At 41.3% G+C, this 27,832-nt stretch overlaps 1 protein-coding gene across 1 annotated transcript; it reads left to right on the forward strand.

Annotated features, from left to right (window-relative positions):
- Positions 1-2,324: 2,324 nt before the first annotated feature.
- Positions 2,325-26,572, forward strand: Snapc1 (small nuclear RNA activating complex polypeptide 1). Its single transcript, XM_090344240.1, has 10 exons — positions 2,325-2,491; positions 5,961-6,120; positions 6,530-6,670; positions 7,362-7,466; positions 9,256-9,414; positions 10,682-10,750; positions 11,587-11,649; positions 14,174-14,321; positions 24,817-24,915; positions 26,522-26,572. Exons 1-10 carry the CDS (start codon positions 2,364-2,366, stop codon positions 26,554-26,556), a joined length of 1,107 nt encoding a protein of 368 aa, XP_090200366.1. The 5' UTR covers positions 2,325-2,363; the 3' UTR covers positions 26,557-26,572.
- Positions 26,573-27,832: the final 1,260 nt, after the last annotated feature.

The following is a 27,832-nucleotide window of genomic DNA, read 5'->3' on the forward strand; positions in this document are numbered from 1 at the left end:
TTAAAGTCGTAATCTTTTTCTATTGGTAGACTTAATAAAAACAAATATATTTTGTCAAGTTGTTATAAAAACAAAAACAACTGCTGAGTGCAATGGCACATGTCTATAGCCCCAGCTATTCAAGAGGTGGAGAGTGAGAGGATTGATGATTGAGGTTTGAGGTCAACGCAGGCAAAAAAAAAAGTAAGATTCCATCTCAACAAACCATTTTGTTGTAGCATACAACTGTCATCTCAGTTATGTGAAAGGTATAGATAGGTGGATTGCACCCCTAGGCTTTCACTATAAAAAGGTCCTATCTGCAAGATAGCCTAAAACAGGGCTGGATACGATATAAACACTGGGAGTACTGCCTAACAACTCTTAAGACCTTGAGTTCAAACCCTAGAATAACAACAACAGAACTAAAAAAGTGTGCAAACACTTAATTCTTCTTTTTGATTTTTTATTGAAAGATTTTATTAACACTGATTTTTACATCATATTTCAAATGCCATGTTTAACAAACAAGTATTCAAGAAGGGAATCTCTATATGCAATCACTGTCACCTAAATTTTAGGTCATAATTAAAATTAAACTGCAAGTTTGTATGTCATAGATACATATTGATTTATGTAACATTATGTCTATAGGGTATTTATAGAGTCCTATGTCTATGTTGTTATATTTATATCTCCAAGACTGTGTCAATAACCTTGGGTACCTGAATATTGAGTCATCGCTCTTGTACTGTTTGAATCTAATATTCACAAATCAAGGAGACCATGTGCCTTTTGTTCCTTTGATCTTGACTTATCTCACACAAGATGATTTGCTCTAGTTTCATCCACTTCCCAGCAAATGCCATTATTTTATCTTGTCTTTTGGCTATGTAGAATTCCATTATATTTATGTACCACATTTTTTGTATCCATTCATCTGTAGTGGGGCATCTGGGTAGTTTCTATAGCTTGGCTATTGTGAATAGTGCAGTGATGAATGTGGCTGTGCAGGTGTCCTTATATCCTGGTTTATGCAAACACGTATTCTTATATTGTCATGAGATGGAGAGGTCATGAACAACTTGCAGATAGCTGAGTTGTGAGTGCCTACCTCTTCTAGGCCTGGCTCATAAAAATCTCACATGCAGTCTTCCACATAACCTTTCTTTCAGTTTCTGTGGTTCTCCATCTCTAGGCTCAGGATGCTTTTAAAAGGTAGTAGGTGCTAATTGCGGTGGTCACACCTGTAATCCTAGCTACTCAGGAGGCTGAGATCTGAGGATCGCAGTTCAAAGCCAGCCCAGGCACAAAAGGGCCTGAGACTCTTGTCTCCAATTAATCACCAGAAAATAGGAATTGGTGCTGTGGCTCAAGGGGTAGGGCAGTATCCTTGAGCTGAAGAGCTCAGGGACAACACCCAGCCCCAGAGTTCAAGTCCCAGGACCCACCGACCACAAAAAAGGGTAGCAGATGAAGATGGTAGAAGTTTCATTGGTTAGAATGATGGTTAGAGGAACTGATTGATATGAGGTGCTGCTAATTTCATTCTTAAATAGGAAGATACTCATTTTTACTGTTGTTTCTTATCATATACCATGAGTTCTCTGTTTACATAATATTTAAATGAGCAATCCTCAGAAATGTGAAGCTAAGTTGGTACTCCATGTACAGAAAGCAAGCCCTGCCTAGAGCCAGGGATGCTGACTCACTCTTGTTCTCACAGAACATTCAAGTCCAGTTGGCAGACCTTGTCAGAAAAACAAGGAAAACATGTGTTTTTCTGTAATACAGTGCCTTTAGGGATCAGAGAAACATGTGAGACCTAAATACTACACTCGTGGGGCAGTTAAGGGCGGAATTGTATGCTGAGGCGGCCCACTGAGACACTGGGACCTCAGGGTGACAGCCTGTGGGGTTGGGTGCTAGGCCCTGGCATAGGGCCACGCTGTTTACAAAAGGGATTCAGAAGGCCACTGGGGCCACAGGGAGAGCCATAGGGGGAGTCAAAAGAGAGACCGGTAGAGTCCATATCCTGGCCCCACTCTCCTATAAAATTTTCCCAAGGTTGTTGCCTTCTGTCACTTTTAAGGTCTACAGCCACGACAAAGGTAAAACCGATTTACATAAACAAGCGGGAAATGAACACTGAACATCCTTTCCGGGCTTAGGGCTCTATGGAGGTGTAAGCCTTTAAAGAACCAACCCAGCTACGCATGCGCAGTAAGCATCAGCGCAGCCGGCCCGCGCCCGGATGTAGGTGGAGCTAAAAGTCGGACCGTACGTCATCACGGAGCGCACGTGCGTGCGTCGCGTCGAGAGGGGCGTGGCATCCCGGTTCTGTTTCCCTGGGAGACCGCGGCTGGCTGGTGGCGCGCGGAGGCATGGAGACGCCTTCGGGCCTGCAGGCCGACTGCGAGGCGCTGCTCAGCCGCTTCCAGGAGGCGGACAGCGTTCGCTTCGAGGATTTCTCGGAGCTCTGGAGAAGCATGAAGTTCGCGACCATCTTCTGGTGGGTGTTTCTGGTTCTCTGCTGGCTGGCGGCGTCCCGGCGCCGTCCCACTGGGGCCTTAGCCGGCGGACGCCCGGGCCCGGGCGCCGCTTTCTCCGGCGGCGTTCGGATTCCTTTGAATCTCCAGCTTCTGTGTTGCGTGATCCGCCCCGACGCTGTCCCGGGTCTTCTGACCTCCTCCGGTCGTGTTCTCCAGAGCACCGTGCTTAGAGATGAAGCAGTGACACCGGCAGAGTCCGGATCCCCACGGCTGGTCCCGTCGTTCCTGCCCCGACCAGTGTTGTCTTTCTAAAGTGCAGACTCCGACACCTCAGTGCCACCCCCACCTCCGTGGCTCTTGCCTTCCGGTTGGTAAAGCTGAGATTCTGCTAACGTGACTGGCAACCAGCCCCAGAGACTTGGCCTCTGCCCGCGTCGTGTCTCCAGCCGCATGTCCCGCGTCCCCTAGACGGTGCATGCTTGTGCTTCCTTTCTTCTTTTCTTCTCTGCCGCCCCTTAGCTCTTTTACTCCAGGCTGGTGTGCTCCTGTTCTGACTTTTTGGTGATAACTCTGTGGTGAGACTGTCACTGGATGGAAGGACCCAGGGTGCACAAATACAGCAGCGGTGCTCACTAGACACTATGCTGAAAATGAACTGTACGACTAACTTGTGGGCAGAGGCAGAGGGAAAAACAGAGCGTGGGAAGTGGGATGATACTTCCCCAAAAGAAATGTACTCTTTACCTGACATATACATTACATATCGTGCAATTATAACCCCTCTGCATATCACCTTTCTTTTTATTTTTATTTATTTAATTTTAATTTTTTAACCGGTCCTGGGACTTGAACTCAGGACCTGGACACAGTCCTTGGGCTTTCTCAAAGCTAGAGCTCTACCACTTGAGCCACAGCACCACTTCCGTGTATTTTTCTGTGTACGTGGTACTGAGGAATCCATCTCAGGGCTTCGTGCACGCCAGTCAAGCACTGTACCACTAGGCCACACTTCCAGCCCCATCTGTACATCATCTTTATAATAACACTTAAAAATAGTTAAAAAAAGGGGGCTGGGATTAGAGGCATGAGCCATGGGTCCCCAACTACACTTATTTTCTTGCAGCAGTTACCTCTGTCCTAGACCTAAGGTTTCTCCACTTTCTTTGCAACTGTATTTTACTTTCTTTTAGTATACTTGATACTTGAGTGCCAACGTATTCTCTTTCCCCCTTGTGAGAAGATATAATGTAGTCCTTATTTATTGACTGAAGGGCTAATGTCCTTAAAGTTTTATGCTGTCCATATTAAATGAAAATACTAATATATTTCTATGTGTGTCAGTTACCTGGATGTACTAGATACTGCATGGGAGATTTGTTTGGAGTTTGAACTCAGAGCTTTGACTGATTGGTGGGTTTGCTTGCTTGGTAACCATCTATTTACCATTTCAGCTATACTTCTAGCAATTATTTTTGTTGTTGTTATTGTTGTTTATCTTGGAAAAGGAGTCTTGTGACCTTTTTCAGGCTGGCTTTGAACCGTGAGCTTCTGGATCTCAGCTTTTTAAGTAACTGAGTACACATGTGAACCACTGCTGTACAGCCCCACATAGATAGATGTTTTACAGTGTACTCTTACATAGAAAACTGTGTTTAAATTATCACTTGATTGTTCTATATCAAGTTTGTTTTTTTTTTGCCAGTCCATGGCTTGAGCTCATGGCCTGAGCACTGTCCTTGGGCTTTCTTCAAGGCTAGTGTTCTACCCTGAACCACCTTACCATTTCTGGTTTTTCTATGTATGGGGTACCGAGGAATTGAACCTGGGTCTTCGTGCATGCTAGGCAGGCATTCTACCACTAGGCAAAACTCCCGGCCCTATATCAAGTTTTTAAATAGTATTCCATACTGAATTTTTGTGGATCAAGGGGCTTAAACTCAGCCTGGGTGGTATCCCCAAGCCCTTCAGCTCAAGGCTAGCACTCTATCCCTGGGCCTGGGGGTTGTTCGTGAGCTCTTCAGCTCAAGGAAGGTTAGCACCCTACCCTTAGCCAAGCCCCACTTCCCATTTTCTAGAGGTTAATTGAAGATAAGAGTCTCTGGTTCTTTTGTGCCCTGTGCCCGGGATGGCATTGATCCTCAGATCTCAGCCTCCTAAGTATCTAGGATTGCAGAATTTTTTTTTTTTTTTTTTGCCAGTCCTGGGCTTGAGCTCAGGGCCTGAGCACTGTCCTTGGACTTTCTCAAGGGTAGAACTCTACCACTTGAGCCTCAGTACCACTTCCAGCTTTTTTCTATGTATGTGGTACCGGAGAATCGAACCTGGGTCCTTGTGTGCATGCTAGGCAAGCACTCTACCACTAGGCCAAACTCCTGGCCCCTTTTTTTAAAGTTTTGATTAGCTTGGCATAGCAAGAATTTTATTTTATTTATTTATTTAGCCAGTCCTGGGCATGAGCGCAGGACCTGAGCACTGTCCCTGGATTTTCTTTCTTTTTTTTTTTTTTTTTTTGCCAGTCCTGGGCTTGATCTCAGGGCCTGAGCCCTGTCCTTGAACCTTCTCAAGGCTAGAGCTCTACCACTTGAGCCTCAGCACCACTTCCGGCTTTTTTCTATGTATGTGGTAGCGAGGCATCGAACCCGGGTCTTCATGCATGCTAGGCAAGCACTTTAATCGCTAGGCAAGCACTTTAACCACTAGGCCAAACTCCCAGCCCTGTCCCTGGATTTTCTTAAGGCTAGAACTCTACTACTTGAGCCACAGCACCACTTCTGGCTTTTTTCTATGTGAGTGATACCGAGGAATCAAACCTGGGTCTTTGTTCATGCTAGGCAAGCACTCTACCACTAGGCCAAACTCCCGGCCCCAGCAAAACTTTTATGTACTTTACTAATAATGTATATCCACAAAACAAAAAGCAAAAAACAAACATTTGCTATGCCATTACTTTGATGGATTCCTAATCTCTATTGGATGTTTGGATAGAGTTTTAGGAAGTTGGTGGAATCAGTTTTTCTACTCTGCTCTTCTTCTGTGATAGTTTTGTACTCCTTTGGAGAAAAAAGCGGTAACGGTTACACTGCGATGTTTCTATGATTTTTTTCTCACCTAGATTTCTTAAGGATGGAAAGCTTAGTGCACATCTCTGAGAATATTGGGGAAAGTGTCCACTGTATTAAAATGGACACAAGTTTTGATTTTGTAACGTAACTGGTTATTTTAATATTAGGTATTCTAAGTATTCAGCCAGTAGTAATTTGAAGTAACTTCATTTCCTTCCAGTTTCGCAAGTAAGCTTGATGTTTTGAAGAGATGTGTGGTTGCTTGTGCCTCAGTATTAGAAAGAATTCACTCTTCTTATTGAAGCACTAGAGGATCAGATGTGAAGTCTGTATCCAGTTATCAGCAACTGCTCTTTAAGTATGGACCTTTACAGTTTTCTCTTCATTATTGATGTACTTAATGAGATGTATTTTTTTTGTTTTATAGTGGCAAAATGAGAAATTTAGAAAAGAATATGTTTACAAAAGAAGCATTAGCTTTGGCTTGGCGATATTTTTTACCTCCATATACCTTCCAGATCAGAGTTGGTGCCTTGTATCTACTTTATGGACTATATAATACCCAGCTGTGTCAACCAAAACAAAAGGTAATTTTTGGTGACCTGTTTTCCTCAAGCAGAAATATGGAACAAGCAATATATATGTGTGTATATGTATATATTTTAATAAACTGCCTTAATGTGAAATGTCAGTGTGCCTAAATTGTATCACATTTGTAAAAAGGGATTTTTTTTTTAATTTATTTTTTTTTTTTGCCAGTCCTAGGCTTGAGTTCAGGGATTGAGCACTGTCCTTGGACTTTGTCAAGGCTAGAGCTCTACCACTTGGGCCTCAGCACCACTTCCAGCTTTTTTTTCTATGTATGTGGTACCGAGGAATCGAACCCAGGTCTTCATGCATGCTAGACAAGCACTTTAACCACTAGGCCAAACTCTCAAGCCTGTAAAAAGGGATTTTAATTTCCTGCATTTTTTTTTTTCCTCTCTCTGGTTGCAGATCAGAATTGCCTTAAAGGATTGGGATGAAGTTTTGAAATTTCAGCAGGATTTGATAAGTGCACAGCATTTTGATGCAGCTTATGTCTTCAGGAAGCTACGACTAGACAGAGCATTTCACTTCACAGCAATGCCTAAATTGGTATGTTGCCAGAAAAACAATTTTTTCCCCAAAATGAGTAGTTAAACTTCATCTCCTATAAATGCTTCAGTCTCAAAAAAATGAAAGACTATCATTAGTGCTTAAAATGTAGAGTCCAATTACTTTTCTCCCTGCAAACAAAAAATTCAGCCTCAGATTTGGAGTGTGTAGAGCATTGAACTCTTTGCAAGAGAGAGTAGAAGTTGGTATCTTCACTTAGTCATGTTCTCCTTCCTTTTTATTTTTGGTGCTGAAGATCTTACCCTGATTCACACACCTACTTAAAGGGTTTCAACAACTGCATTCTAGCCCCTTGTGCCTTTTTTTGGTAGAACATCAGAGGATTTACTGAAGGAGGACCAAGGGATGTTAATGTTAGCTATTGAAAACCTAGAACTTACAGTAAAATCTGTTACTTCTTCAGTATTGTCACTGTTAAGACAGCAGGTTGGAGAGCAGTGGTTCTCGGTGAGCCATCAGATGGCAGATTATGTAAATTCTGTGACTCTCATCTAGTTTGTAATCATATGGCATAGAACCTAACAGGATATCTAAAAAGTCTGATAGTCTTTGAACATAAATATTTCACAAATGCACAGTTAATTCTGTGTTTATTTTGTTTGTATATTTTAGTACTTTAAAAATATCCTTTACAAGATAATTACTTAAAAAGACATTTTTATCATTGTAGCTTTCATATAGAATGAAGAAAAAAGTTCAACGAACTGAAGTTACAGAAGAATTCAAGGACCCAAATGATCGTGTAATGAAACTTATCACATCTGATGTATTAGAAGTAAGCTTGTTCTTATACCCTTGCAGTAGTGGAACAAAAATGGTTTTATTGCTAGTTATACATTGGGATTATAACTACTAGTCACTGACAAGTTTTGTAATGTTTTATCCAATCATATCCATTTCTTCTTTCTTTTTTGTTCTATCAGGGCTTGAAGTCTGGGCCTAGGCTGCTATTCTCTGAGCTTTTTTTTTTTTCTTTTTTGCCAGTCCTGAGCTTAAGCTCAGGGCCTGAGCACTGTCCTTGGACTTTCTCAAGGCTAGAGCTCTACCACTTGAGCCTCAGCACCACTTCTGGCTTTTTTCTATGTATGTGGTACTGAGGAATCGAACTCGGGTTTTTGTGCATGCTAGGCAAGCACTTTAACCACTAGGCCAAACTCCCGGCCCCTCTCTGAGCTTTTTATTCCCTAAAGGCTAGCTTTCTTATCACTTGAGCCACAGCTCTACTTCAGCTTTATTAGTGATTAATTGGAGATAAGAGTCTCACAGACTTTCCTACCCTTGACTGGCTTTCAACTGTGATAATTACATCTCAACCTTCTGAGTAGCTAAGAGATACCATGCCTGGCCATTTGTTACTTTTATGTAACTCATTTGAAACATTTAGCTATAGCGAGATATACACATCTTGAAGACTAGATTTGCACTGGGGATATGTGAATTCTAGTACCCAAACTATCATTTGAGTTTGACTTTACTAGATCCTAATATAAGGTCTGGGTATGCAGTTCCCCATGTAGCATATTCCAGGTCCTGGGTTTGAAGTTCACCAGCACTACGAAAACCAACCAACAGTAACAAAGCCAGGTCAGAGTTTTTGTTGTTGTTGGTTGTGGGTGTTTAACTCTGGGCCTGGGGACTGTCCCTAAGCTCTTCAGCTCAAGGCTACTGCCTTGCCACTTGAGCCACAGCACCACTTTCAGTTTTCTAGTGTTCAATTGGAGATAAGAGTCTCATGTTCTTTTTTTTTTTTTTTGCCAGTCCTGGGGACTGAACTCAGGGCTTGAGCACTGTCCTTTGGCTTTCCTCAAGGTTAGTGCTCTACCACTTTGAACCATAGCACCAGTTCTGGCTTTTCTATATATGTGGTACCGAGAAATTGAACCCTGGTCTTCGTGCATGCTAGGCAAGCACTCTACCACTAGGCCAAACTCCTGGCCCCATGTTCTTTAGTTTTCGAGCTGGCTTTGAATCTTGATCCTCAGATCTCAGCCTCCTGAGTAGCTAAGATTATAGGCGTGAGCCACCACACCCAGCCCACGCCAGAATTTTAAAGTGACTTTATTTAAAGTTTTAAAAACTAATACTTTTTTTTACATTGACCTTAGAGTTTGAGATTGAATTCAATATATTTATTTGGAAAAGAGACTCATGGGAAAAGAGTCTCTTTGCTAAAGTTGTACTGTGTTTTTGTATGGTTGCATTTTCACAATATGACAGATACTGATCCTGTCAATTCACAGTTGCTTTGAAATGAAATTGTATTTTGCTTTGGTTTTGCTTTAAGTTCATAATCAAAAACTAAGGTATGGTGGTACATTTCTAGAAATCTCATCACTCAGCAAGTCAGAGGCAGTAGGACTGAAAATCAAAGAGCAATTTGGGTATATAATGAAGCCCTGTCCTATGAAAAAGAAACAAATAAATTGAGTACAGTACTTCCAAGTATAGTACTTGGTAGGCTGAGGCAGGAGGTCAGCTTGTTGAAGCCAGCCTGGATTATATAGTGAGATTCCGTTCTTCCAAAATGGGAGAAAAATGTTAAAATGCTCACATTTCACTTTTAGGAAATGCTGAATGTTCATGATCATTATCAGAACATGAAACATGTAATTTCAGCTGATAAGTCCAAGCCAGACCAAGCCCTCAGTTTGGTCAAGGATGATTTCTTTGATAATATTAAGAACATAATTCTGGAGCATCAGCAGTGGCACAAAGACAGGAAGGTAAGTAGTGGCTTTTGGTTCCCTACCTGTGCGTTGTTCGTGAGGTTTTGACATGGGCAACTAACTGGTTAACGGCAGCTTGGGTTGGTGGCTATGCTCATGGGAAGTAAAGACTTAGGCCTTTCCTTCTTAATTATGGCTTTGCCACTGTTACGGTACCTCTGTGTAAATTTATATGTATTTTATATGTAAATACATAATCTTGTTATACCACAAGTTAATTATAATCTTTGTAATTTCTAGTGGCTCTAAACTGGCAATGTTTGGGTTAAATCTGGCATATAATTATGATTGGTTTGGCACAGTACTGATCCCAGGATTGGTTTAACATTTTACATCTGTTACCAACATGTAAATATTTTTGGGATTAATTGAAAGTTTCCCAAATTGAGCTTGTCTTACAGATCGGGTCTGGTGATACTGGTCCCCCTTTACCACGTGACAGCAGCCTCTAGCCTGGTGGCTCCCACCTGAGACAGGGAGGCGTGTGCTGCTACACTACATTCTCTGCCTTGTGTGGCTTATCTACTTGCAAGTCTCATGAGCACAATTTTCAGTTTTCTGGTCCTAAGGGATTGATGATACAACTGCTAAGACTCCATGACAGTGTGGAAACTCTGGTGATACATTCTCACACTGGAAACCTAAATGGCATTCTAGTTAAATTTACCCTTAATGATGATATATAGTTCTTTTTTCTTTGTCAGTCCTGGGACTTGAACTCAGGGCCTGGGCACTGTTCTTGAGCTTCTTTTGCTCAAGGCTAGCACTGTACCACTCTATCACAGAGCTACTTCTGGCTTTTTCTGTTTATTTGGTACTAAGGAATCAAATCCAGGGCTTCATGCACGACAGGCAAGCACTCTACCAATAAGCCACATTCCCAGCCCCAGTTCTGTTTTTAAAAATGAAGATAGTAAGCTTTAGAACGTACTTTGTCTCACTGTACACAAGTGGTGTGGGCATTTAGTGTGCTCTTTCAATAAACTTTTCTTCATTGAACGTTACTAAAACCTTAGGAAACCTGAAAGAAGTTTTTACATAACATACTAGGAGGATTAAGTTGCTTTATTTCTGAATCTTGGAACTATACTGAAACTTAGGTGTATTCTTGATTTCAGTGAATGAACCATGCTATATAACATAAAATAGTCTTTTTTTGTTGTTTTTGGTAATTAAAAGTAACTGATAGTTGTGTGAAACTGGCTTGTAATCAATAGCATATGTGAATATATGTAGTATATAAAAATAACTTTTGCTCTTTTAGAATCCATCCCTAAAATCAAAGCTTAAAGGTGAAGAAGAAAAGAAAGAAGGCAATTCCCAACAATCAGAGGTAGACAGCAGTGTGGTTGGTTTTCTTTTCCTTTGTTGTGTGGCTGATTACAATATAAAGAGTTATCGTGGTACTAAACATGGCGATTTTTTGGGTAGTATAAAAACATGGAATATTTTTGAATTTTCTGTTATGTTAGAAAGTAGTTCTTTTTTCATATATTTTTATTGTTATTAATAGAAGGGTTACATTATATTTTCCTGATAGAAGGTGCATTACTTCGCAAACATTGATACCCTTTCTTGTGTCTTGGTCCCCATTTCCTCCCCCCACCCCCAGAAAGTGGTTCTTTACTTGTGGAGAGCCACATGCCATGTGGTTTAGGGTGAGGATGTTGATGGCTTTTAGGAGGGGAAGGGGACTGTGGAGAGGCCGAGTGCTCAGATGGGCAGTGTCATTTCTCACTTCTTGGCAGCCAGTTAGCTCAGTGGCTCTCAAGTGGTTATTTTCTAGTTTCTGCCCTAGAAGTTGTCATCTGTCTTGGTGAGTGACACAAGGAGCTATCTTAGGGCATTTGCAGATGAGGAGCTAGCAGTTAAGGGCTCGTCTTGATTTTAGAGCATTGCTTCATATTATCCCTGAATCCTTGTGCAATGACCAGTAGCTGTGAGAATGGTATTGGTCCATTGCTCTGTCTGCCAGAGGCTATCGTGTGTGTGTGTGTGTGTGTGTGTGTGTGTGTTTGTGCATGTGCATGTGTACGTGTGCGCATGCATGCGCGCATATTATTTCCTGTTACCCTTCTGTCTCTTCCAAATGCCTGGGGGTTCATGGTTTTTCCTAATGTTTGTGTATTTTAACTTTATTTTTCCTTCATGTTTTGTTTTTTCTTACAGCGATGTGAAAGGGTAGAATCATTAGCAAAAATAAAATCAAGAGCATTTTCAGTTGTTGCTCAGGTAAGTTTTTTCTTTAATAAAATGATATAAAAATTGGATGGTTTCTACTTTATACTTTAAGTTTTTTTTTTTTAACAAAATAATACATGTACCTGGTTTAAAGTCCCAACTCAAATGTTGGGATACCTATTGCCCCACTCTATACTCCCCCAAACAAGTGGCTTTTTCTCTTTTAATTGCATCTTCTGGTCTGTGTGCAGATATTAATTTACCTGCAGTTGTGATGCCCTTATTGTTTATTTTTGTTTTTGTTTTTGGCCAGCTTGAATTCAGGGTCTGAACACTGTCCCTGAGTATGTTTGCTTAAAGCTTGTGCTCTACCACTTTGAGCTCCTTTTCTAATTTTTTGGTGGTTAATTGAATATAAAAGACTCATGGATTTTTCTGTCTAAACTAGCTTCAAATCATGATCCTCAGTTCTCCGCCTCCTAAGTAGTCTGGTTTATACCAGCATGTGGCTTATTTTCTAATCATAGAAATAAAACAAGCTGAGTGCTGGTAGCTCACCTTTATAATCCTAGATACTTAGGAGGCTGAGATCTGAGGATTGCTATTCACAGCCAGCCCTGGCAAGTCTGTGAGACTCTCTATCTCTAATAAACTGCTTAGAAAAAGCTGGAAATGGTGTGCTGCGGCTCAAGTGGTAGAGCTCAGGGACGGGGCCTAGGCCCCATAGTTCAATCCCCAGAAGTAGCCAAAAAAAAAAAAAAAAACAGTAAAAAGCATTTAAACTGATGTAGATGGCAATTTCTTTGTATAAGTATTTAAAGTTTTTTGTTTTTTTTTTGTGGGTTGTGGGGCTTGAATTCTGTTCCTGGGAGCTGTCCCTCAGCTCTTCAGCTCAAGGCTACTGCTCTATCCTCAAAGAGCCTCAGTCCTACTTCCCATTTTCTAGTGGTTAATTGGAGATAAGAGTCTCTGGTTCTTCTGTGCCCATGCTGACTTTGAACAGTGATCCTCAGATCTCAGCCTCCTGAGTAACTAGGATTACAGGTGTGAGCCACTGCACCTGGTTTAAATTTTTTTTTTTTTATGAAACTGCCACTATTGGCTACACTATAGTTAATGGAGTATATTATTGAATGACAGTACTGAGGATAATAATTATCCCTAATTCTTTGTATAGAGCTGTTCCTTTAAGTTATTACTAGTTGATATTTTACAGATGTCTTAAGACATTATCAGATACTTAAAACTACCAAATAATTACGTGTGCTTCCTATAGATTGTTGGGTGTGTCATTGCATGGTTGTGAATTTTTCCCTGTTATTTCTTTGTTTTTTTTTTTTTGTTTTGTTTTGTTTTTTTGTTTTCTTTTCTTGGGGGGCTGGTCCCGAGGCTTGAACTCAGGGTCTGAGCACTGTCTCTGAACTAGAGAGCTCAAGGCTAGCATTCTGTCACTTGAGCCACAGCTCCACTTCTGGCATTTTGGTGTTTAATTGGAGATAAGAGTCTCTTGGACTTTCCTGTCTAGGCTGAATGGTTTGAACCAGGATCCTTAGATTGCAGCCTCCTGAGTAGCTATGATTACAGGCATGAACCACAGGCACCACACAGCTACTTTCCCCCCTTTTTAAAGCTATAGTTTATATAGAATACATGGGTATTATTATTAAGTAGTTGTCCAAAGACATTACAATTCCACAAGTTGGGTTATGATTACAATGCTTTTTTTCCCTTTTTTTGGCAGTCCTGGGGTTTGAACTCAGGGCCTGAGCCTACAGTGTTTTGTTCTTCCCCACTTTCCTCCTCTACCCAACCTCATGTTCATAGTTCATTTTTAAGATAATATACATTGAATATAATGATTACATTTGCTCCCCTTTTCTCCCTGTGCCCCCAACATGATTTTTTTTTTTTTTTTTTTACAAACTGTAGTACCTATTCTAAATGTGACATTAACTGGAAACCCTGCTTCAGCAACTAAGGGAGTTTACTGACTGGTAGAATCAGCACATCCTTGACTAGCTAGCCAGATGTTGTTAAGACTTGTCCTCTATTTCTCATCTTTGAAGATTTTCCTCTCTTCAAGTGTTATTCATCACAGCTGCCAGCTTGCATATTCCAAGCTTTTAAGTTCAAAAGAAATCCCATGGTTAAAGAGTTCTAAAGTTGACTTCCATTAGCTATGACACAAATCCACACCCATCCTTGAGGGGTTCACAGTGGCACCACTGTCACTGGGAAACAAAAGGACATGGATTTAGTCATGAAATAGGTCCGCTCAAAACACATAATTGCTAAGGAAAATAAGTTTGTTATCAAATAATTGGGGAATAAATTATTAGGGATAGGACTAAAATAGTATTTGTCTTGTGTTTCTCTTTCCCAACAATTTTAGGGAACAGGACAGCTGCATTTTAGCCCAGTGTGAGTAGATAGCGAACAGCTGTCGGAAAGTGTTATGAAGGTAGAGGACTATGTATATGCACACTTGAGACGTAAAGCCAAGCCAGTGCAATAGTGAAGGACTGTTAATTTATTGTTTAGTTCCTTGTGCTTAATTGCATTTCTAACTTTTAAGGCATCCAAGTCACGAAGGCATCGGCAAATCAGGCTTGACTCCTCTGACTCTGATTCTGCTGGACAAGGGCAAAGTGAAGCAAGGAAGAACAAAAAGACCAAAGAAACTTCAAAGTCAGCAGGAAGGAAATTATCTTCCCGTAGCAAAAGTACCTTTCATTATTCATTTTTTGTGTGTTCTGGGGTTTGAAACTCAGGGGCCTGTGTGCTATCCCCTCTCTCTGTCTCTCTGTCTCTCTCTTTTTCTCTTCCCTCTTTCCTCCCTCTCCTCCCCTCTTTCTCTCTCCTCCCTCTCTTCTCTCTCCTCTCTCTCTTCTCTCATTTTTCCTCTGTGTGTGTGTGTGTGTGTATGTGTGTTTGTTGTTTACAGCCCCTACTTGCTTCGAACATGTGATCCTGCCTCTGCTTCCTAGATGCTGAGGTTACAGGCCACCAAACCCTGCTTGCAGTGTTTAAGAAAGAAAGAATACCAATGCTGTATAGACTCCTTCAGAAAATGCAAGTTAGACTACTTTACAACTTGTTGACACTACATAAAAAGAATACTAAAGACTAATATCCCACATGAGCTTACATAGAAAATGTCTTACAAAATATTAGCTGGCTGGGAGTGTGGCCTGGTGGTAGAATGCCTGCATAGCATGCATGAAGCCCTGGGTTCCATTCTTTGGTACCACATACACAGAAAAAGCCCTAAGTGGTGCTGTGGCCCAAGTGGTAAAGTGGTAGCTCTGAGAAAGCTCAAGTGCCGGGGCCAGCCGGCAGCAAACCAGGGTTCGCAGATTGGGGTTCCTGAAATAGGGGGCAAGGACTAGGAAAAAATAGAAGAGAGACAGACACACCAGGTCCGGGATGTCCGCCTCATTTATTGTCAACTCCAGGCTTCTATCCCTCCTTGAAACCAGGGAACTTCCAGGTGTTACATTCATATGGTAAATCTCAGGTCATTTAAACAGAATAAGGCCAGAAAACAATAAGACAATAAAGCCATTGTCTGATGCAAATCAAGGTACAATTTGATTCCACTCTGGCTCCCAACATATCCCCCATTTTTATTTTAAAAGAAACACAAGTGCAATTTTTACTCTTTCCTATACCTCTAATTTATCCTGTCTCATTTTCCAAAAATGACTCTGGTCCCTTCATCTAAAGGGGATTGATGGGCGGAGATTCAGCTTCTGTGACTTCTTCAAGCTGACTCAGGGGCGTTGTCTCTGTGCTTGACCAGGGACCTTAAGAAGCCTAGCCTGTTTTATCAAGGGGTTGCAAGGATTAGATAGCAGGAACAATAATTTGCTCCAAACTAGAGCATTTAACATTTAACATTTAACAACTGCACAAACCATCTTTGACTGCAATAGTGTAACTTACTTAGCACCCATTTGCAAAGGCTTTTTCTTGATTGTCTGGGAAACTAAATTTCTGCAACCTTAACAATGCTTCAGTTGTCAGATCTAAACAGATTAATAGAGACACAAGCCCCAGATCCACAAACTTTCCTGAGTTTGTGGCTGGTGTCAAATAAAAAGTTCACTCAATTAGGACTTTAAACTATCCACTATCACAGAAGATTAACAAGTTCCTGCCCAGTTATGAAAGGCACGGGCATTAGTAAGGCATGCTTACAAACTATTCTATGACCTCCCGGCTCTGATTAATTTGAGTGGCCAAGCACAAGTGACTCTAAGATCTGACACCATCTCTGCCATCCAAGCAGAGGCTTTCGTGTCCCAGCAGTGTCTCTCCACACAGGGATAAACATGCCATTGGCATTTCACTTTGTTGGTTGCTGTATTTTTACTCGGGGCCTGGGCACTGTCCCTCAGCTCTCCAGCTCTAGGCTAGCACCCTGCCACTGTGAGTCCCTAGCTTGGTGCTTGAGTGCTTCCCCCCAGCTTTTCAGCTCAGAGCTAGCACTCTGCCACTTCGAGCTCCAAAGCAACTCTGTCCCAGCATCCTGCTGGCAGATTAGACACCACAGTCTCATAGGGACTTTGCTTTGCCTGGGCAGGCTCAAAGCTGCGGCTATCAGATCAATGAGTCCTACATAAGGCCATGTTACTCCAATTAAAGCAACAAGGTGGTCAACTCAGAAATAGTCTAAGCATGATCTTACCTGGAACCTGGTAAGAGCCAAAATTACATCTGAATAAGGGTTGCTGACCTTCTCCATGGGCCTGCTGGAGATTGCTATAAAGTAACTTACAAGAGTAAGCTGAAATAGCAATTAGGCAACCATTTTGATAGTCCTAATTTTCCTTGTTTCTTTTTTAGAAACAAAACTTTAGGACAACTTTACTTTTAAATTTTGTTCAGAAACCATTTCTACTTTTCTTTAACTTTTACACCTTTTAACTTAAACTCTTAACACTTTGGTCTTTATTTGCATTTGAAAAACCTTTAAGGCTAAAGGAATTCCCTTTGCCTCCAGGCCCCCTAGGGCCCAGGTCACTCCCTTTGCCTTTAGAAGAGGCTTTTTGTTTTATTCTGCAGTTTAGATTATTGCTGCCTAGAACTCCATCAACAGTTTAAACTCAAATAACAGTTTTTCTCTAATGCAAGAATTACAAACATCAGTGCACCAAAAGTTATCATCAGACTTCCAGTGTCAGTCTGCAAGAAAAGACAGATAGGCAAAGTTTCTGACATTAAGGAACAATTTTACATTTAAATCTCTAATACATGTCTCCAAACTTTAAAGGTAATAAATCCCAAATTCCCTAATACCTCTGGGTTAAACAGGATACAATGTTTACAATGTAAACAGCTCTAAGTATTATAAAACCAGATTTTTTTTTTTCAGGATCTTTAGAAAAGTACTTTTTACCAATTTCTCTTTAAACCAATGTAATAATCCTTTGAGACATTGTAAAACATTCAAACCTAATATTTTCTTGAAGTTTTAAGCTTAGATTTACCCAATTGTCTTTGTGTTTAAGTATAAATTTATCCATTGTTTTATACAGCATGCTGACAGTTTAACCTTGAACATATTCACTCACTCATTCACACACATTCATACTCAAAGATCATAAAGCGCGCAAAATTAATATCGGCCGTTCATTTTCCGGAAGTTTGTGTCAAGAGAGCTTTGCCAATTTTACTCTTGCAGGTGAGAACCAGGTTCAAAACAAAACTTTTTGCAAGGCAACTTAGCTGGAATTTATTTTTCCAGGGCTTGTTACAACCGCAGACATGGGGAAGCGGCCATGCTAGGCCCAGAAATGTTCAAATAAATAGCAAGGATGTGTGCTTGAGTACGCACAGAAAAACCATAAGGATCCATACTTAGAAATGGTACCAATTTTAAAGACAAAACTGGACAAGGAAAAATATGTAACACGAACAAGACAGAGAAACGGAGACTTTTAAATAATCAGACATTGACATATAACAAGAAAATTGGACTCAATCAGATACACTTAACACAAAAAACATGAGCTCAAATGAATGTTTTCACCAAACAGCTATTTTTAGATTTAGACATGTCTTGCTGGTGGGACTCTCAGGTATGCCTTGTTATCGACAAGAAAGGGGAGGGGGGGGTCAAGGCGTCCCTTGACCACCCAGGCCTCTGTTTTAGGCCCACAGTGCACCTTTTCAAAAAAAAAAAATAAATAAAATAAAATAAAACGCAGACATACAGGGGGTCGGCCGACTTCTACTTACCTCTGGAGGCCTTTGCTTTTCACCTGGGCATCTTTTACAAAAAAGGTTATTAAGAAGAGGGATGGTAAAGACAAAATAATGTCACATATTAAATTGTGTAGAGTCAATGAATATGTTAAAAGGTCCCTACATAATAGTAAAAGGAGGAGAAACACAGCTCATATAAATGTGTTGAACAAGTGGATCAGTAGCAGTCCCAATTGACATGCACAAATAACTCAGGTCCTTCCCACATCACAGGATGCACCACTGGAGGGTTGGGGGTGTAGGCCCAGTGAGTCGCTGCTTGGATGGCCACTGTCACTCTCTACAATCCGAACGCAGCGTTCAGGCAGCCCGTCATTTTCTCCTTGTGAAAAAACACATACGTGCCCTCGACCCCAGGTTAGAACAGGATCGGGTCCGTGCCAAGTACCAGTTAGGGGATCCTTCCACTTTACTAAGGCAAAAGCACGCTGCTCTCTTTTTTCCCAGAATCGCTGAGCAGCAGATAAATTATTTAAGTCCAAATTCAAAAAATTTAAAACAAATAAAGCATGATTAAGTATATTCACAGGGGTAGCAGAATACAATTCCCCCTTCTGTATTTTAACAGTTTGATGTTTTAGTAATCCATTAGCTCGCTCCACAATACCCTAATCCTCGTCTCTGTGAGCCAGACTGGGGTTGGAGTGGCTCTGGCCCTCCTGTGCTGCTTGGCCTAGTCCCCTAAAGGGGAGGAGGCCTTGATCAAGTAACTGCTTAGTGACCGCAGCACTAGGACTAAACATATACACTCCCATTTTTTCCATGATATCACGACCCCATAAATTAATTGGCAGATGATCCAAGACAAATGGCTGAAAATGACCAGAGTGCCCTTCCTCATCTCTCCAAACAAGGATCGCACTGCTCTGCTGTGGGTCAGTTGCTTGACCAACCCCCTGTAGGGAAGTCATAGAGGTTGTCAGGGGCCATTGGGCTGGCCAATGTTTTTTAGATATCACAGACACATCTGCTCCAGTGTCTAATATTCCTTTAAAGGGCTTTTCTTGTATAAATATAGTCATCTCAGGCCTCTCTTGTTTTATGCTTTGTACCCAGTAGATAGCAGAAGATCTAAATCCTCTCTGTCCAAATGGGGAATTAGCAGTCTCCCCGGGAGGTAAAGGCACAAGTATTAGTTGTGCTAATTTTTGACCGGCTGGGATCGATACCACGTGTTTCGGGGCAGAGGCCATAACTTTGATTTCTCCAGTAAAATCCTGGTCAATTTTGCCAGGTGTAATCTGTATCCCTTTAAGGGCTGAGCTACTTCGCCCTAACAGTAATCCAGCCACTCCCGGGGGAAGGGGACCGAAGACCCCCGTGGGGAGAGCTTGTGTCCCCATCTCTGGGGTCAATACTGAGCAGGTGGAGGAACAGAGGTCCAATCCTGGGGTGGCACGGAGGAGGCTGGAGACTGATTTTGGGGGGTTGTTAGAAGATGCACTTGTGGCCGAGAAGAGGGAGGGACTGCCCCATGGTTTTGCGGGGCCAGGGGCTGGCCCCTTCTCCAGTTTCCTGAATACAGGCGGCCATTGCGATTTGTTGCTGACTTGCAATCTTTAGCCCAGTGCTTCCCTTTACCACAGCGTGGACATGTGCCAGGTGATTTTTCTCTCTTTAACCTGGCCTGGCGTGGGCATTGCGTCATCCAATGTCCTATTTGTCCACAAGAAAAGCAACGCCCTGGGGGTCTAGCATCCCGAGAATGCAGCTGACCTCTATATTTTAGAAATTCAGTAACAGTCTTTCCTTGAGGAGCGGCGGCTAAAGTAAGGCCTTGTACATGGGAGGGTCCAATATCAGCACACAGTGAAATAAAGTCCGTGATTCCTCCCTTATTCCTATGGGGTCTGATAGCTGCCTGACAGGCGGCGTTGGCATTTTCATAGGCTATGTGTCTAACTATAATCTTCCTTGCGTTCTCATCTTGTACTAGGTGGTCTGCAGTTTCCATTAATCGAGACAAAAATTCTAGATAAGGTTCATTCGGTCCCTGTTTAACTTCTACTAGATTTTTTGTATGATTGGAATTGCGTAACCTTTTCCAAGCCTCTCTCGCCGCAGTATTTATTTGTAAATAGGCCTCCTTTGCATAACCCAATTGATCTTCGGTGTTTTTATAGGTTCCCTCTCCTAACAACTGATCAAAAGTGTAAGGCAGGTTCTTAGACCTATTTGTTTCAATTTTAGCCCGACACTGTGCAGTGAACTCTGTCTCCCATAATAAGTACTCTCCTGCACTAAGGCATGCTCTGGCAAGCCGCTTCCAGTCATTTGGGCATGCAATACCAGCACACGCAGCCTCTAATATTACTTGAGTAAAAGGGGCAGTTGGTCCATATTGGGAACAGGCACTCTTTAAGTCCCGTAATAGTTTAAAAGGAATAGGTCGATGGTATACTTGTTCATCATGATTAACTAAAATGAGGAAGCATCGAGGCCCTGAAATATCTTCCCTCCTTTTAGCAGCCTGAGCCAAGTTTAGTTGGGATGCACTGTGCCTGGTTGTAGTGCCTGTTAGGAGGCACTTGTTGCTAGGACCTTTAGACATGCATAAAAGTTGAGAAGGGGGTTGGGGCTGCAAGGCTGCAGCCGGAGGCGGTGGCAATAGGGGGTAAGGATTAGATTCCACCGAGATTGTGGCCGGGGGTTCATATCTATTTCCTACTTCTGGGGGGGATCTCTGCACTATCCCCGTCTTAGATAGTAGATGGAGGATTTCTTCTAACTTCTTCTCCACCGTAGCCAGCCGGTCCTCATCAGATCTTTCCTTCCTGTTATCCAAACCTGAACTCTTTACTCAATATCTGCTGGCTGTTCCCTTCTCAAAGTCTCACTTAGATTCTCTCGGGCTGCAGCATACGGCTCAGCCTCAGGTTTCTCAGAAGGGTTCTTTAATTCAAGATTAAGTTCAACATTCTCATTTTGAAGATCTAAGCATTCATTTACTAAACTCCATAAAGTAATAGCCTCTGCTGGGGTCTTTTCAGGGCCATAAACACTATAATAATCTTGAATTCCTTTCCCTATCCTTGGCCAGGTTTCTAAATTTAGGGATTCCTCCTCTGGAAACCACGGGCACGCCTCCTCGACAAACTGTAGGAAGCTCTCAAGCAGCCCTTGTCCCACCCATGTTCCGTGGGCTTCAAGTATGCCTCTTAGGACCGGTACATATAGCCTGCGGCCATTAACTTGACCCATAATTTTTACTCCCAACAATACAGCCTCCCGCTCTCTCACTCTCTTAAAATCCTCTCCTAATAGTCCTATGATGCGTCACTCACCACAGCGGGGTCCTCCACCTTCGTCCCAGATTTTCAGGGTCCCTGTTCAGGCGCCACTTGCCGGGGCCAGCCGGCAGCAAACCAGGGTTCGCAGATTGGGGTTCCTGAAATAGGGGGCAAGGACTAGGAAAAAATAGAAGAGAGACAGACACACCGGGTCCGGGATGTCTGCAGCCCAGGTAAAGACTGCCGCCTCGTTTATTGTCAACTCCAGGCTTCTATCCCTCCTTGAAACCAGGGAACTTCCAGGTGTTACATTCATATGGTAAATCTCAGGTCATTTAAACAGAATAAGGCCAGAAAACCATAAGACAATAAAGCCATTGTCTGATGCAAATCAAGGTACAGTTTGATTCCACTCTGGCTCCCAACACTCAAGGACAATGCCCATGCGCTGAGTTCAAGCCCCAGGACTGACAAAAAAAAAAAAAAAATAGCAAATCAAATCCAACAATCTATTATGAGAAACTAGGGTTTATTATAACAATAGGGACATGAGGATTGGTTTTAGTATGAGAAAATAAATCAGTATAGTAATCATATTATCCAAATAGCAATATAGTCATCTCAGCAGATGGACACAGAGTATTTCATAAAAATCTAGCATAGGGCCAGGCAAGGTGGCTCACACTTGTAATCCCAGCTACTTGGGAGGCTAGATCTGATGATCTCAGTTCAAAGCCAGCCTGGGCACTAAAGACCGTGAAACTCTTATCTCCAATTAACTACTAGAAAACCAGAAGTAGTGAGAGCTCAGGGTGTGTGTGTGTGTGTGTGTGTGTGTGTGTGTGTGTGTGTGTAGCATCTGCTCATGATGAAACGTTGAGAAAATTGGGATTAGGAGGAAATTTATTCAAGGTAAAAATGGGTATCTGTTAAAACAAAAACCAAAAAAACCCCTAATATCCTAATGGCAAATAATGCTTTTCCTTAAAAACCAAGAAGAAGGCAGGATACCTAGTTTTGTTGCTCCTGTCAAAACATTACACTTGCAATCCTAATATGTCTAGTAAGGGAAGAAAAAGAAACAGTGGACATCCAAGTAGGAAAGGAAAAATACTACTTTGTTTTTAAATGAAATTAACTTCTGTAGCATAATGATTTAAAAATATAAAGTATCATAACTAAATATTGAATTATTAATGTTATTTTTGCAGTCCTCCTTATAAGACTCCTTACCCAGGACTCCTTAGATAGTAGGAAAGTGCTCTACCAGTGAGCACTGCCATCAGCCTCTAGTAGTTAAATTTAACAAGGTCACACGGTTCATATTTCGCTGTACTAACGTAAATACTTGATTTTATTTATGTATTTTGCCAGTACTAGAGTGTGAGCTTGGAGCTTTGACGCTGTCCCTTAGCTTTTTGTGCTCAAGGCTCTTGCTCTACCAATTGAGACACAGCTCCATGGTCAGCATTTTAGTGGTTCATTGGAGCTAAGAGTCTCTCATATGTCTTGATCTTGGCGCTGAACCATGATGCTCAGATCTCAGCCTCCTGTGTGGCAAGGATTATAGGCATGAGCCTGTGGCATCTGGCTTGTGATATATTTTAAAGATGCAGTAACATCTGAAACAAATTACTTGAGCATATAGATAAAATCTGTATGTAAAAAACTATCGAAAAATGATGAAAGAAGACATTTAAATAACTTAGGTTTGTGAAGATAGCTTAGGCTTGTGAGGAAACAAACCTAAGTGCATTTAGGGAAGAATTTGCCCAAGTCTGCCATGCCAGATCCAGTTCCTATAATGATTGCATAAATTGAGTTTACTTGTATTTTACTTTTTAAGTTTTTTTTTTTTTTTGAGACAGTCTTCCTATACAATCCATACTAGCCTTGAACTTGTGATCCTCTTGTCTTTCTACATGTAGATTACAGGCCTATGCTGCCATACCTAGCTTACTGGTATTATTAAGCGTCCATTGTATCAGCAGTCCTAGAATGTAACAATCCATTATTGAGAGAACCTAAGCATTGATATGATGGCCAAGATAGATGATGGTAGCTGCTGTATCTATCATGTTTATACCATACTGCTCATCTTTTCCTGCATGTTGAGGATCCCTAGGCAGTAGATAGCAAAAGTGAGACTTGTTCCCGTGCTTGAGTCATTAACTGCTTTATTTTGGTATCCCTTGAATAGTTTGGAAGTGTGGATTTGGAATGGATATGGACTAAATCAAGAAAGTTTATTACTAGTTGTATTTTAGCTGTGTGTCTAGTACCTGACAGTTGCCTCCCACACAGCTATGAGCACGGCAGACTACCTGACATGCTCTATCTAGGGAATTTAAATTTTTAGTGTTAATGATTTAAAAGTCGAAAAAGTTTTAGAAATTTGATTATTTTGCTGTTTATCTAAAATGTATTTATTCTTTTGATGTTTTTTGGTTGGTATTTCTTTTTTTCTTTGTTTTCTTTTCTTTTTCTTTTTTTTTGGTGTGTCTTGTTTTCTACTTAGAAAAATACTATAAGAAAGTGCATTTTGGAGCCCAGCACAGCAGTTCACACCTGTAATCCTATTTACTCAGGAGGCTGAAATCTGAGGATCGTGGTTCAAAGCCAGCCTGGGCACTGAAGCACATCAGACTCTTATTTCCAATTAACTACTAGAAAATGGGAATTGGGGCTGTGACTCCAGGAGTAGGGTAGTAGCCTTGAGCTGACGAGCTCAGGGATAGTGCCCAGACCCAGAGTTCAAGCCCCATAACTGACCAAAAAAAAGTACCTTTTGGGCCAGGAGTTTGGCCTAGTGGTAAAGTGCTTGCCAAGCATGCATGAACACTCGGATTCAATTCCTTGGGACCACATACATAGAAAAGCTGAGTGCATAGAAAAGAAAGTGCATTTTGTTCTCTCATTTTCTAGAGCACATATTCTGAACATAATTTTCTTTTGATGACTCATGATATTATCATGAACATATTTCCTTGGGCTTTATAATAATCTTATCAGGAATATCTTAACTGTGGGGAAAATTTAATTATTTATTTATTTTTAAGTGGTGTTTTTTAGCAACTAGAAACTTTTTTTTGCCAGGCCTGGGGCTGGAATTCAGGGCCTGGGTACTGTCTTTGGGCTTTCTCAAGTTTAGAGCTCTACCACTTGAGCCATAGCACCTCTTCCGGCTTTTCTATGTATGTGGTACTGAGGAATTGAACCCGGGTCTTTGTGCATGCCAGGCAAGCACTCTACCACTAGGCCAAACTCCCAACCCTGTCTACTTTTCTTTAGTGGAGGAAGTAAAGACTATTTTCAGAACATAAGATAATACTGTGCTAATATACAGACACACCTACTAATATACTAATGCTTAAAATATGTATTGGATTATAATTTCAGTTTTTAGTTTACATATCTAGTTTTTTATACTGTTAAAATGACATGTTTGTAGAATGTTTTCTTTTAGAGTAGTAGTTCTTAGCTACAAGCTGGTGGCCTATTCCTGTAATTCTAGTTACTCAGGTGTCTCAGATCTGAGGATCTACCAAAAAGCTGGAAGTGGAGCTGTGGTTCAAGTGGTAGAGCAATATCCTTGAGCAAAAGAGATCAGGAAAATGCTCAGGCCCTGAGGTCAAGCCCCAGGACCAGTACAAAAATAATAATAATAGTTCTTGTTTCAGTATAAAGTCATTTGTAATCACTCTCTAAATATTTCTAGGTAATGTACAGAGAGCACCTAAGGAAGAAAAGTCTTTACATCTGAGTATGCCTGTAATTACAGAAGAGGAGGAAGAGATGGACAGTTTCAGCGAGACAGGTACAGAGGAAAGTTTGTTAAATTACTGAAGGGCTTTTATGGTTGTAGAGCATCAGGGCTTAGAACTCTTTTTTTTTTTTTTTTTGGTTAGTCATGGGCTTGGGCTCAGGGTCTGAGCACTGTCCTTAGGTTTTCTCAGGGCTAGAGCTCTACCACTAGAGCTATAGCACCACTTCTGGCTTTTTTCTATGTATGTGGTACCAAGGAATCGAACCTGGGTCTTACTGCATGCTAGGCAAGCACTCTTAACAATAGGCCAAACTCCTGTTCCCAGGGCTTAGAAGGATCTTGTGATCCTTTTTATCTTTGGCTCATTGGGGAATTTCAGGACTAGTCATACCATCATTCATGGTACTTGAAGTGGATAATGCACAGTAATGAATAAACCTGGATGCCCACTAGGTATTGTCAGTTTAATTGTTTTATTTTATATATTATTATTATTATTATTATTTTTTGCCAGTCCTGGGGCTTAAACTCAGTGCCTGGGCATTGCCCTGGGATACCTTTTGCTCAAGGTTAGTGCTCTGCCACTTAAGCCACAGCATCACTCCCAACCTTTTCTGAGTATGTGGTACCAAGTAATGGAACCCAGGGCTTCATGCATGCTAGGCGAGCACTCTACCACTAGGTTTTGCTGCTGGCTAGTTTATTTCAAAGAAGGTCTCCAGACCTCTTCCCTGCTGTTCTGGACAGCACTTGACCTCATGGATGGACTGTTCATCCTGCTGTTCATGTTTTTGTATCTTCTATTAAAGTTGGATACATGTTTGAGTATGGACTATGGCATCTGTTGTAACTGGAACCATGTACAGTACAAATGTATTTCATTGTGCTTCCAGACTGAATTAGAGTGAAAGTGAACTTGTAGTCATTTTTTATCTGTCTTGGTACTGACGCAGATGCCTTTCAGATAAGCTGTCTGGGTCCTCTCTGTGTATGGGAAGGGCAACACCTTCAAGTGACTTACATACTATTGGGTTACATCTGGAGTGAGTAACACAGCAAGATTTAGATCTTACTGTCTCAATGGCGAGAGTTAAGTTTGGGATTTTTTTAATTGTTGAGCCTTGCCCTTACCTAGGCAGGCAGGTCTACCTGAGCCACACCTGCAGCCATTTCTGCTTTAAGTCACTAATGTGAATCCTGACCAGGCCCAGGAAGTCAGATTTTTTTTTTGTCAGTCCTGGGCTTGAGCACTGCCCTGGACTTTCTCAAGGCTAGAGCTCTACCACTTGAGCCTCAGCACCACTTCTGGCTTTTTCCTATGTATGTGGTACCAAGGAATCAAACCTGGGTCTTTGTGCATGCTAGGTAAAGCACTCTACCACCAGGCCAAACTCCCGGCCCAGGAAGTCAGATTTTAAACTGTGACAACATTTTAAAACTTTATTTTTATATAGCATTTGTTAATAAGAGTATAGTGTCAGTTTGAAAAAAAAATTCATGAGCTTATGAGGTCTAAATTTTCTCAAATGGATCTTTACCATGATGTCATTCTTGTGATAGACCAGTCAAACATCTATATTATAGATTAGCAGTTAGTATTATCATTTAAGTGTCAGGATGTTATGAATTGACAAACTTCTGAACTTTATGTCTGTAGAGTTCACTGCACTCAAGAGGAAAAGAAAGCACTGAACCAGGAACCTGGTTTGAGCTGACTGAAGAAAAGATTTGTGTTTCGAGTGTCAAAACAGGATGACTGACAGTATTACACATAAATTTTCTTGAAGTAAAAGTTATTTATTTGAAATGAACATAGCTTTTTAACATAGCTAATAAATTTCCTTTTATAAAATCTATATAAATGAAGTTAAAGTTTGCATTTAGAATGTGATAGAAAAGATCCTATTGTTTACACATTATTCTTATCTTTAAAAACGTTTTTGATATTATCTGGAATAGTACTGGTAATATTAGCTAGTCTATATTAAAGTCTTTTCTCTTGAAAATAAAAAGCATTTGTGTTTATAATTTTGTAATGTATTTGTATTATATAGTTATGTATAGTGAAATTTTTGCCTTACCTCATTTTTTGTGATTTGTGAAATACACATAGTTAATAACTTTGGTAACTAAATTATTTGCCATTCATTTTCTTTTTTCAATTAGATACATACATATCATACATATTCTTTCCCACCCACCCCCAGTCCTGGGCCTTGAACTCAGGGTCTAGGCACTGTCCCTGAGCTGCTTTTGCACTACCACTTGGGCCACAGGGCCACTTCTGACTTTTTCTGTTTATACTGTACTGTGGAATCGAACCTAGGGCTTCATGAATGCCAGACAATCACTCTACCACTAATCGACATTCTTTTTTTTTAATTTTCTTTTTTTTTTGGTGGGTCATGGGGCTTGAATTTTGGGCCTGAGTGTTGTCCCTGAGTTCTTTCTTTTTTTTAATTTTATTTTTTGCCAGTCCTGGGTTTGAGCTCAGGGCCTGAGCACTGTCCTTGGACTTTCTCAAGGCTAGAGCTCTACTACTGAGCTTCAGCACCACTTCCAGCCTTTTTCTATGTATGTGGTACCAAGGAATTGAACCCGGGTCTTCGTGCATGCTAGGCAAGCACTCTACCACTAGGCCAAACTCCCAGCCCTGTCTCTGAGTTCTTTAGCTCAAGGCTACCACCCTATCTCCTGAGCCCTCTTCCATTTTCTAGTGATTAATTAAAGATAAGAGTCTCATGGTCTTTAGGTCCTTAGTGCCCAGGCTGGCTATGAACCTTGATCCGCAGATCTCAGCCTCCTGAGTAGCTGGGATTATAGGCGTGGGCCACTGCGCCCCGGCTTTTTTTTTCCTGAGACAGGGTCCTGTTATATAGTTCAGGCTGGTCCTGAACTCTTCCATACTTCTGAATACTGGATTACAGGTGTGTACCATCATGCTCCACTAACTACATATTATTTAGTG

Source organism: Megascapheus bottae, chromosome 14 (genome assembly GCF_031878675.1).
Source record: "Megascapheus bottae isolate mThoBot1 chromosome 14, mThoBot2.hap1, whole genome shotgun sequence".
Lineage (NCBI taxonomy): Eukaryota > Metazoa > Chordata > Mammalia > Rodentia > Geomyidae > Megascapheus > Megascapheus bottae.

Coding starts and splice junctions, on each gene's coding strand:
- Snapc1 (XM_090344240.1), top strand. CDS start 2,364: ATGGAGACGCCTTCGGGCCTGCAGGCCGACTGCGAGGCGCTGCTCAGC. Junction 2,492..5,960: donor AAGTTCGCGACCATCTTCTG/GTGGGTGTTTCT, acceptor TTTGTTTTATAG/TGGCAAAATGAGAAATTTAG. Junction 24,916..26,521: donor GGACAGTTTCAGCGAGACAG/GTACAGAGGAAA, acceptor TTATGTCTGTAG/AGTTCACTGCACTCAAGAGG.